The sequence below is a fragment of the Hypomesus nipponensis genome, chromosome 8, assembly GCF_054491055.1.
Source record: "Hypomesus nipponensis isolate SF chromosome 8, ASM5449105v1, whole genome shotgun sequence".
NCBI classification, from domain to species: Eukaryota; Metazoa; Chordata; class Actinopteri; order Osmeriformes; family Osmeridae; genus Hypomesus; species Hypomesus nipponensis.
In genome coordinates this window covers 10,613,241-10,624,464 of record NC_140368.1, presented here as the reverse complement: position 1 = coordinate 10,624,464, position 11,224 = coordinate 10,613,241, and the positions used below count along the sequence as shown (strand labels likewise).

Here is an 11,224-nt window from a genome sequence, read left to right as displayed (position 1 = left end):
TTGAGAGTGCAAATTGTGACTGAGTGGAATGCTGCGCAAAAGATGCATTTGGTGTTTACCTATAGGTGCGTGTTGCTTGATCGAAAAACAGTTATGAAACCATCGGTTGCGCAGTGTCTCCTCGTGGACACAAATGGCACTGTCTGATGGTTTCCTACTGCAAAACATATCCACCACTGTGTACAGTTGTGGGTATTGCCACCACTTCTTGAATATATAGAGCGCGGAAAATACGTTATTTTTTAAAACTTTTTTTAAAATTGCCTCAATCCCCATAAAAATCTGTGTTGATTTGATTACTTCCGGTAACACTCATCCACCGAGTACGTTATTTTCCAAATAACATTCTCACTTCCATATCAGCCAAAATTGCAACCATGGGGTTGGCATTAGGTCTGTGCAGCTGCGAAAAAAGTATTGATTCGTGTATTTCCGTGCTTACACTGCCATCTGAACAATCAAGAAGGTGAAAAGCTCTTCTATTAAGATCAACAAGCACGCGCATTGTCACAATTGTCCTAACCTCTGACAATTATGACGTAGCCTCATAGAAAACAATATTGACTAATTTTGGTTCAAAGCGCGTCAAATCCTTGCTTGCTCTTTGTCTCTGCGCCTGCTTCCCCGTCCCCTCTCTGATCTTCTCTCCCCTCTGCTAGATTTGGGTGAGCTGTTGAGAATTTCTTATTTTTCTCATTCACAAACAAGTGGTGTTTAAACTCCGCAGTTGAAGGATAAAACAGTGAGAGTCCTGTGGTTGAGTTGCCACCAATGCCTGGGGAAATCCCTAGCCCACCTGCGTCAGCATTGGTAAGTCAGCCTTCTAACCTTAACCATGATTATCTGCCCTAGTGGTTAAAGCAGTGTGTTTTTGGAAAGGGTATTTAAACTTTCAGAAAATCATTGTGTAAAAAAAGGAAAACATACATATTGTGCCGTGTGGATTGGATCCTCATAGCGCCGGCAAAGTCTGGAGGTCAAAAAGGTTGTGGAGGAGTACTGTCCCAAGGAGAGAGAAGCCGGTATGAGTGTGACCACACGAAGATCCAGTCTGTCCAGGAGCCGACGCACCACTGACCGCTGTCCAGGAAGAGACTATCTGCATAGGTGGGTGACGGTCACCTCCAACAGAAAAACAACACTACATTATTTTAATCTACCAATTGAATCACCCAACATGACTGTTTTAGTACCGTGACCGAGGAGGATGAGGAGGTATACACGCCAAGATCAGAGGGCAGAGACAACCAGGAAAACCACACTGCATGGACACCTCACCGGTTTATTACTTTAAGTAGGTGGTAGTATAATCATGCTTTTCTCCCTGTATTAACTGGCTTTCTGATTTAGTTTCCACATTCACAGACTCTCCTGCCAGGGAGGAGTCGACTTCGTCCCTGGTAAGTGCACAACACGACCAAGATCCAAGCATTAAACTGTACAGAACACATGAACATACAGAACAGAATCATCTGTTTATGTCACTACTGAAGAATATTGTACAACTTTGATCAAATAACTCTTTGTTTTCATAACAGAACTGTGAAACAGCGGCGGAGAAGGAAACACAGGGAAACGCTCACAGTATGTGCCCGACAATAGAACTGCACTTGTACAGCTGTCATGGGTGTGCGTACTCCACAGCGCACGCCGTCTGAAAAACCCCGACGACAGTCCAATTGTGTCATTTAAAAAAGCACGACCGTCTCTTTTGTCAGGGATGTGCGTGGCTGAAAGACGAACGACTGGAATGAAAGACTGCGCGTGGAGACTGGTGAGTCACGGCGCTTTGCCGGGATTGACTCAAGGCCAGACTATGAGCGTGGGTCGTGGTGGTGACCTCAAGCACAATGTTATTTGCTGTGAATGATGACATTCATTGACGTCTCATCAGCTTTTTAGGTACCTGTTATAAGCTTTACATAACATGGGTTATGACACCCTTTCTCTATGTGGTTTTAGTGGCCTTCCAGCCCACTGTGCAATGGATATGAAGCAGCTTTCCTTAAAAGTGAGATGATTTAGCCTTTCTTGTTCTATATTTACCTAATTCTGAAATGTAACACCCTGCCATGGTTCGTCACCATACATCAAAATGATGTGATGATGCAATAAGATGATGATGATGATGATTGATGGTGGCATGGGACTTGTGTTATTCAATCAGCATCATGAGGGCTGACTCAGTTATCATGCACAGTCACACTGATTATATATCGTTCTCTCACCCCCATAAAAAGAATGATAAACTGAATGCCTCCTGATTAAATGGAGATAAATGATGCTGTTTAAAAGCTGGAATTTTCCCCTTTGTAATTCTACCTGCAATTCTGCAATGTTTCATGATGATATTTACTTCCTAGGTTTGCCAGTGCAGGGGCTTGGCAGACAATCAGAGCCCCCCCCTGTGTCCTCCCCTACGGAAAGCCTGAGGGACAAACTGTACAGGAAAACCAAGCATGTGTTAGATTACACAGTCACTGATGCGATAGGAAAGCCTCCTGGTGAGTCAGTGATTAGGGAACAGGAAATGGAAAGTCACAGAACGGATTAAAAAGCTCAGGATATCGATGGGCTTTGTTTCTTGCTGTAATAATTTTCATGTTCATGTCAATACTTAATTTATGTGGTCATATAGGCCTTCTAATTAAGGATGATTATCTGTTTTGATGTGAACAAGTTGGGGTCTTTATATTTTTTAAACTGGATATATTTTCAGTTAGGTGTGGCTCCAATCAAAGCCAGTTTTTCAGACCGTGTCTTCCGGTGTGGCATGCGTCCAATGTACCCACATTAAGGAGAATTAATGTGAGTAGCACAACAGACATTAGTGCACACACCAGCATAGGCACACATGCGTTAAGCAGAATTTTTGTGTTGGCTTGTGCTCTCTCAGAGAAAGGAACTTTTCCGGACCACAGAGATCAGAAAGACTCAAGGTAAAGATCACACACTCTAGCATGATAATGACAGACAATTCAAGAAAGACATGCAACAATTTGACATTTGACAGCCTGGATAGTCTACATATGTCTGTATCCTACATTCTAGATGATAGTCCGTGGATGAGGCTTAAAGACAGTATACCCAGCCGTGAAGGGAGCAACAGCACCTTGTCTTCTACTCCTTCATTCACAAGCACTAAGGTGAATGAATCTGCAACTAAGGTATACCTTCATTGAAACAGGGTTGTTCCGTTAACAAGCTGGTGAAGACAATGAAATATTTAGTCAAAAACAAAAACTGAAACATTAATTTGTTATATCAATATTGTCTGAATTACTGTGAACACTAGATGGCAGTGTTTATCCACATTTGACAGATGCAACGTGTAAATGCTTTTCTATGAAATCCCAGAGGAAAGCTCCAAAGTTACTAATCAATATATCATCCCAGGGGAACGCCTCATCCTGCTCTTCTAAGGAAGCTGCAATTAATATGCCATCTGTAGTCAGGAAGACCTCGAACATCATCATGAAGGCATGTGTCTCATTTTAGACAGCTCATCACAATTACAGACACAATTACAGGTATTTGGAGTAACACTATGATCCAGTGTAAGCTGTACAGCATGTCTCTCTGTGTGTTATTCAGGAGAGAAAGAGATGCTACTACAAGGATCTGTGCCAGCAGGTGGAAGAGAAGAGACAGGACAGGGAGAGAGAGAGAAAGAAAACTGCTTTGGCCAACCGTGAGGTGAGTCATGCCTGTAAAACGAAAGAGATGGTTGGATGGTCAGGTTAGAGCCAGTATCTAACATGAGCAATTCACAACTACTCGCCCTTAAGTCACACGTTTCCATTGTAACAGTTCATCTTGTGATTTGAAGTTGTGGAATTCTTCCTCCTGTTGCACTTGTTCTCCCAGCACAATAAGACCATGCAGTTGTGTATTTGGGGGAAGCCAGGGAGTGGAGCCCCAAACTACCAGCTTAACTCTGTGAGAAGGACCAGGTTCAGTTCCACAGGGATCATACCCCAGGAGCAGGTAGACTCAACAGCAGGTTTCAGCAGACGGTTTTATCCAAATCAACATACAGATTACATATAGAAATCACAGCAGAAAACTGTACACTTGATTATCTTTTATACTACACTGTAGTATGTCACTTTGTAGAAAAGCATCTGCAGGAAAAGAAAAAAAGCAAGCTACTTTACACAAAGTAAAGTGTAAATGTATGAAGTACCATTTTCCCTGTATGACGGTCAACAGCTGAAACGTAACACCAGGGGATGCTATGGTAACACCAGGGGATGCTATGGTAACACCAGGGGACGCTATGGTAACACCAGGGGATGCTATGGTAACACCAGGGAATGCCTCTAGTCCGTGAAAGCCTCGTTTGAGGTCCTAACAAGAGTGTGGATCCTGGTCCTTGGAGGTGAATGTAGATCCTATTTCCTCGTCTGGTCGTCTGAATGCCCTCTTTGTTCCATCCCCAGCTTCGCAGCACAGGCTTCTCTGGGACCCCATTTCGTGTGGGTGTGAAGTGAACGCCATCTCCCCCGTCCCCCTTCAGCCCAGACCAGAAGACCAGACTGCTGATGTCATTAAACTATTGTTGTGCAGTGGGCCAAGTACCGTTCGTGTCTGACTTTAGCTTAAGTAGTGTTTTGGCTGGGGGGTCAGATGGCTGAGCAGTTAGGGAATTGGGCTACCAATCAGAAGGTTGCCGGTTTGATTCCCGGGCGTGTTTAATGACGTTGTGTCCTTGAGCAAGGCACTTCACCCTACTTGCCTCTGGGGGAATGTCCCTGTACTTACTGTAAGTCGCTCTGGATAAGAGCGTCTGCTAAATGACTAAATGTAAATGAATGGACATTGACTGCCTCTAAATCAGCTATGGTACCTTTTGTAATTTACCAAAGTTAGTTTGGCTCAGACACAAATCATAAGCATACAGGATTACACACACTCATTTCAATGAGGGTTTAAAACAGTTTCAGGAGTGTTTATCACAAAGTTCTTTCAGGTAGCCTGTGAGTTTATGTTCAAGCGGCTGACAGGAGAAGTGTGAGTCATTCTCTAATTGCATGGACTTGTGGCGTGAGGTTATTTTAATTGAGACTGTTACATGTCTGTGAGGTTTAACAGGCCATGTGGGTTTCGTTTGAGTAGGCAACAGCATTCTTTTCCTTCAGTGGGTGGGTAATTATCACAGGGACAATTATAAAGACCAGTGAAAGAGCTGTGATTCAAGTGTAGGCTGCAGGGTAAGTGATTACCACTGCCAATCTCCTGTGTAATATGCAAAAAATAATCTCTTTATCAATGCTATATGGATACCTGACTGATTGTATGTGTCATTTCAGCAGGCTTGTAGGAAGTTGACTATAAAGTTCCAACCAAGTTCTAGCAAGCATTACGTGATGTTATTACAATGACCCAAAGCAGGGATGGTTGTCATCTATTAAGTATTATATTTTGTGATTCAGATGTTTTAGTTGGACCACTAGTGTAAGTTGCTCAGTACTACTTGCTCAGTACTACTTGCTCAATACTTCTGAGTCAATAGCCAAGCAGGGTATAGTCTCAAATAGTCTTATTGCAAATGGAGATATGATGAAATACTTTTTTAGGGAAAAGGACAGGGCACAAACGCTTACATATATAAAATGTTGGACTTATTGTTTTATAGATCTGCACCACGAACACATCTTTTCCATATGTTAAAACTCGTTGTCCGATGGAATGTTCACTATCTCGACTTCTCACATGAAGCATGTAAATGGTTAAGCCAACCCAGTTACCTTCTCAATTCCGTTAGCTGCACACTGACGTCAGAGTTCGGTAGATCAGTTCATCACCAGGGCCCTTGCAAACTAAGCTGAAAACGCAACCTACGACTTTTGGCTTGATCAGCAAACTGAAGACAGCGCAACGAACATTTAAAATATGGGCAACTGTCAAGTAAGTAAAATGCTCAATGTTTTTACGCACTATAAGCGTAGTCTTGCGGCGTTTTGTCACGGTTTTATGGTTGGGGGATGTGAATGCGGCTTGATCCATTGAACCAATACGTGTTTGAAGGACATTTCACTAGCTTATTTATGCTAGTTAAATGTAACAGTTCAGCCAAATATAAGTGTTTCGATGGTCTTGCCTACTTTTGACTTGTTCTGATTGAGAATTAAATTCACAACGTATGACTGAACTTCGAAGTGATATCGTTATTCTATTCGTAATAATATCATCCACTACGGGTTTATTTTATCTGCAGTGTTTGTTTGATACTATTGGGTCAATCCATCTTTATGCAGTGTTTTGTGATTCTGAAATGTACATTATCTCTTTAAATGCCAGCACCATTGCATGTGACAAGGGTGTCTGGGAAACGCAGAGGAAGCAGCCACTCCTCTGCGGAATTCGTCATAATCCCGTTAGATAGACATAAACAATGAATGAGTGAATCAGAGGGGACGGGTAGTATTCGGATGGGTGGGGGCTCAAAGTCTGATTTCAGCAGAGCCCTTCCTGTGCCCCCCTCTGTTTGTTTAGTTAAGACAGCTGCGGCCGAATTCCAGTTTCTGCTTATTGAAGTTCATACACAGGCCTCCCCCACCCCAAGCTTGTTAAAAGCTAGTGTAGTGGTATACATAGACAATCAACCAACTGCGCACTATCTGATCAATTTAACTTTAATATGCTCATGACTCCTAGGACGTTGGTCTTGTTCACATTTTATACACTGTCATAACATTTATTTTCTTTTGATTTAGCCCACAATCGTGCCATATGAGGAGTTTGATGTTGTCGATGATATAAAGGCAATCCGCAAAGCGTGCAAAGGATTCGGTGAGTACACATTTAGTAAATTGATTTTCACGGCATTCCAAAGATGCCTGTGGTCAAATATTACCATAGGCCAGTTGATGCCCTCGAGTTGTAGTTACCAAGAAAGTGAACATACATAAATGGTTACACAGAATTATTGGTTAGGAGGAACTGTTTTGTGTAATGTGTTCTGTTTGTTTAGGAACTGATGAGAAAGCTATCATTGAGATCCTGGCTAACCGCAGTGCAGCCCAGCGTATGGAGATTAAACAAGCCTATTTTGACAAATATGACGATGTGAGTGTTTAAAATCTCCTACCATAACCTGTCAAAAGTGTGTTGTTGATTTAACCAGATGAGTGATCGTCTTCAGGTTATACATGGCAAGGACAGATTAGTCACCTGAGATGGTGTGGTCGGTGTGTCACACATTTTTAGCCATGTAACAGGGATGTCACATATTCTGACGACATCTATCAAAATGTGACCTCCTGTGCCCAGGTGCAGCTACAAGTGCAGTAACACCCATAATCAGTTCTCTGTCTGTCTCTCTCTCTCTCCGTCTCTCTCACTCTCTCTCTCTCAGGAGTTGGTTGACGTGCTTAAAAGCGAGCTGACGGGGAACTTTGAGAATGCCGTCATCGCCATGTTGGACCCTCCACACATCTATGCAGTGAAGGAGCTGAGGAAGGCCATGAAGGGAGCAGGCACCGACGAGGACGTGCTGGTGGAGATCCTCTGTACCTCCACCAACGCTGTGAGTTTTAACCTGCGTCAACCCCCCCCCCACACACACACACACACACACACTCACAGAAGAAGAGTAAGGTGCAAGGCTTTGTTTCATACCTAACGAGCACATCCTCAGTCATGAAAAAAGCTGTCCCACCCACATTTGAAAACAAACCTACGTACATCCCTGTCAAGGAGACACTATAGCATCATAGCGGTTTGGCAAAGTAGCCCATCACTACTGACATTTGTCGTGTGGAATAAAAATAAAAATGGTCTGTATCTACCAATGGCAGACTTTGGTCTTGGTTAGTCTTAGTCAGCTGAGCGGTGAGAGAGAGAGAAACACCAGTCAATAATTATTAATAGATCCAAGACATGGAAGACCCCTCTCTAGCTTTTGCTCATAAAGAACCACTTGTTCTACAGATTGTGACTAATATAGACATATGGTAAATCATTCCATTCCTCCCACAGTGGCTTTCAAGATCCATTAATATTTCTTTGTTTTTTTTACAAAGTGTTGTAATGGACAACTTCTGGTTTATTGTTCTTTTCTTTTAATTTAGGAACTTGCTATGTACAAGGAGTGCTATTTTCAGGGTAAGCCCCTACATCACCCTTTCGTCGAGCTGTTTCACACTCTTCAAGTATTTCCTCATAGTGAGAAGACAGGAGAAAATTCTGTTTTCCAGTTTAGAGCTGGGAGACACAGTTTCCTTGACCTCCAGTAACCAGAGATATGCTATACCTCCACACTCTTTATCTGAACCAAAGTTTGCCCATCCTGTTGTGGTTTCCCGCACATTGTTGCTTCATATTTGATTTTGGATTGGAATTACAAAACATCTCATTATTTAAGGGTTTCTTCCCCTAGTCTTTCTCACCCTGTTTGTGTTCCACCAAGTCCTAAGGACAAACATGCAATGTAGTCTGAATCCGAGCTGTGTCGTCATGTCATGCTTGACTCTCTGTTTCTAGTGCATGATAGAGACCTGGAGTCGGACATCGAAGGAGATACAAGCGGAGACGTGAGAAACCTGCTCACTGCTCTTTTGCAAGTGAGTAGCCTTGTGACACTTTTACTCTCAGTCCACGCTTCTCGTTTTTGAAAGGTATATGACCTTACCCTTCTGAGAATGTCGATGTTTCTTTGCACTTTTTTTGGTACAGTTAACTTCTGAGTAAATGTTTTGTTTTGAACTGACAATGATAATTGATAATTACAGGCTTCTCCTTTTGGTTTAAGTCAGTCATGGCTCAGGACTAGCTACTACTTTTATACCCTTACTAGTAAACTTTTTTTAAAGCAACAAAAGCATTTTTTAAGCAAGTTTGTCGGACTAATAAATAATATAGTGTGAGCTATAGTGAAAGCCCCTGCTCTTTGGGTCAACAGTTTACGCACCTGGGTTTGAGAAATGCTCCTCTACATGGATTCCTGCCATGTACTGTAACTGAATTCCCCATGCCGTCTTTGGACTGAAATCCAGGTCACTGGATTGCCTGGCCTCACTCCTACCCTAGATACACATGCACACACTCACACAGAGACACACACCAACTCTGGCTTGATTCCAGACCCAGCTCCTTTCATTAGTAAAATGGAGCCCGGATACAATTGCACAAGCCAGACCAAGAGACTGCATCTCATTTAACCACAAAAGTCACGTCCAAACTTTCTCTCTTGCAGGGCACCAGAGACGAGAGTGAGATTGTGGACGAAGGTCTGGCCGAACAAGATGCTGTTGCACTGTTTGAGGTATGGGTCAGTTTAAAACATTGTGAAAGTTTGATATTTTCCATGCTTGGCTGAAACCTAAACTGTTTATCTTCAACCATGCCATACCTCTGATCCAGGCTGGGGAGGGTCGCTTTGGAACGGATGAGTCGACCTTGAGCTTCATCCTGGCCAATAGGAACTACCTACAACTTCAGGCCACTTTCAAGATCTATGAGCAGGTGAGGTCACCTCTTCAAGATCTCACCTGGCTAAAATAGTCATTTACGCTGTTATAGTAAAATAGCTTGTGTATTTTTTATGAGCTGTCAGTTCATATTATCCTTTTAGCAAGTACTTCTACTTTGTTTTCAGTTTTAAAGTGATAAATATAGAGGTTCATGTGCATTCATTCCTCTCTGTCAGCTTTCTGGAACCGAGATCCTGGACGCACTGGAGACTGAGACCTCTGGAACGCTGAAGGACTGCTACATCGCACTGGGTGTGTGTGTGTGAGACACTTGTCATGTGACTGTGTGTGTGTGAGTGGTGAAGACAAAAAAGGATGTACAGGAGTAGAGGATGTGACCATGAACAAGTGTCTTTTAAACAGTTGTTGAGCACTGGGACCTGTCCACTGGTCCTCAGGGCCGGCAATCAAAGTTGGATCTTTTCTGTTTTGGCTGAAATTCAATTTTCTCTCTCCAGTGAGGGTGGCCAAAAACCCCCAGCTGTACTTCGCCCGGCGCCTGAACAAGGCTATGAAGGGGGCGGGCACGGACGAGGATACCCTCATCCGCATCATTGTGTGCCGCTCAGAGGTAAACAGTCTCACAGCGCTGGTGGAATCTGTCCACGATGCAAGGGGGAAACCAGTACACCATCACAAAAACATCCAGTACCCCTATACCCATGTATTTACATTGCACAGAATATGTTTTGCCTTCGCACGGTTTGGAAAAGAAACCATGGCGATTGTCGAATGATAATGCATGCTGTCTTTTGTGTTTTCCAGATTGATCTGGAGACCATTAAAGACATGTACTTGGAGAAGTATGACGTCTCCCTGAAGGATGCTTTGAGCTCAGAATGTGGTGGGGACTTCAAACGTCTCCTCCTGGCAATCTGCCATTGAGGGAGGGGGAGAGGGAGAAGGGGGAGAGAGAGAAGTGGGGGTGGGGGGGGAGAGAGAGGATGCAGAAAAAGCAGTGCCCTAACTGGACCAAGGCCCTGCTGCTTTCTAACTAACATAACTTACAATGGGTCCTACTGTCCCCGGACTAGTGCGAGTCTTTGCTGGAGCAGGGATGGGGAAGAGAGACACAACATCTTTCACCTCTGATTTGCTAAATATTTGTAATTTTAACCACAACACACTGTGTCATTTTCAATATGCACGGCTGCATTGTAATATTAACTGTATGTTCAAAGGTTATGACTCAACGGTTTTGCCTATTTAACCTGGGCAGTTGTTGGTCAAGCCAATCAATGTTTTGTTATTGTTTTAATCGAGGAATATGGTCATGTTTGCAAACATGGTGTTGGTGATGGTACCATGGCCCTGATCCATTGATCCTGTGTTGAAATAGATACAGCTGAAATCAGGTCTCAAATTTCAAAGACATTCTGTGCTGGAGTCAAATGTACTCAATCACTGCTTAGTGGAATCAGGTGGTTCAGAGTTTGGCAGCACAACCACCTGCAAACAAAGGGCATTTGTAAAGACCAGTCACAGGACTTCACTGTATCATTCTGAAGCAGACATTTTTCTACATCAGTTAGAAATGATAGATTTGAAATATCCAAGGGTCAGTATCTTACCCTTCACAGTCCTTCTCCCCCCTGAGTTAAACTCCCAGGATTTTAATGCCTTTGATAATATATGCAAACTGTATTGGAGCTATTATATAATGAAGGATATTTCGAAAGTGTCTTCATGAATGGAAGTTATGGGATATAGAAGACGAAGAAAGGAATGTTACGTTGCAAAGAAAGATT

General features: G+C 43.0%; 2 protein-coding genes across 6 annotated transcripts; both read left to right on the top strand.

Moving 5' to 3' along the window:
- The first annotated feature begins 407 nt into the window (after positions 1-407).
- LOC146275116 (uncharacterized) lies at positions 408-4,609 on the top strand. Of its 4 annotated transcripts, XM_084703114.1 has the most exons (17): positions 408-466; positions 728-810; positions 959-1,107; positions 1,191-1,294; positions 1,366-1,400; positions 1,539-1,584; positions 1,719-1,774; positions 1,963-2,011; positions 2,364-2,504; positions 2,720-2,808; positions 2,897-2,939; positions 3,052-3,167; positions 3,397-3,480; positions 3,595-3,696; positions 3,868-3,987; positions 4,213-4,303; positions 4,443-4,609. In XM_084703114.1, exons 2-17 carry the CDS (start codon positions 772-774, stop codon positions 4,592-4,594), a joined length of 1,416 nt encoding a protein of 471 aa, XP_084559240.1. In that variant the 5' UTR covers positions 408-466; positions 728-771; the 3' UTR covers positions 4,595-4,609. The 4 variants fall into 4 exon arrangements, with proteins under 4 accessions (XP_084559240.1, XP_084559241.1, XP_084559239.1 ...); XM_084703115.1 differs by lacking the exon at positions 408-466 and having other exon boundaries at positions 586-810; positions 3,052-3,146; XM_084703113.1 differs by lacking the exon at positions 408-466 and having other exon boundaries at positions 586-810.
- Positions 4,610-5,754: 1,145 nt separating this feature from the next.
- On the top strand, positions 5,755-10,392 carry anxa13 (annexin A13). 2 transcript variants are annotated; one of them, XM_084703361.1, is made up of 11 exons: positions 5,755-5,910; positions 6,720-6,795; positions 6,977-7,071; positions 7,364-7,531; positions 8,076-8,109; positions 8,488-8,567; positions 9,200-9,268; positions 9,367-9,468; positions 9,653-9,728; positions 9,935-10,047; positions 10,242-10,392. In XM_084703361.1, the coding sequence occupies exons 1-11, from the start codon at positions 5,896-5,898 to the stop codon at positions 10,359-10,361; spliced, it is 948 nt and encodes a 315-aa protein (XP_084559487.1). In that variant the 5' UTR covers positions 5,755-5,895; the 3' UTR covers positions 10,362-10,392. The 2 variants fall into 2 exon arrangements, with proteins under 2 accessions (XP_084559487.1, XP_084559486.1); XM_084703360.1 differs by having other exon boundaries at positions 5,760-5,910; positions 7,361-7,531.
- Positions 10,393-11,224: the final 832 nt, after the last annotated feature.

Excerpts from the sequence above, each read along its gene's own strand:
- LOC146275116 (XM_084703114.1), top strand. The coding sequence starts at position 772 with ATGCCTGGGGAAATCCCTAGCCCACCTGCGTCAGCATTG. Across the intron at positions 3,481-3,594 it reads CCTCGAACATCATCATGAAG|GAGAGAAAGAGATGCTACTA; the intron begins GCATGTGTCTCA and ends TGTGTTATTCAG. Across the intron at positions 3,697-3,867 it reads CTGCTTTGGCCAACCGTGAG|CACAATAAGACCATGCAGTT; the intron begins GTGAGTCATGCC and ends TTGTTCTCCCAG.
- anxa13 (XM_084703360.1), top strand. Across the intron at positions 8,568-9,199 it reads TGCTCACTGCTCTTTTGCAA|GGCACCAGAGACGAGAGTGA; the intron begins GTGAGTAGCCTT and ends TCTCTCTTGCAG. Across the intron at positions 9,269-9,366 it reads ATGCTGTTGCACTGTTTGAG|GCTGGGGAGGGTCGCTTTGG; the intron begins GTATGGGTCAGT and ends CCTCTGATCCAG.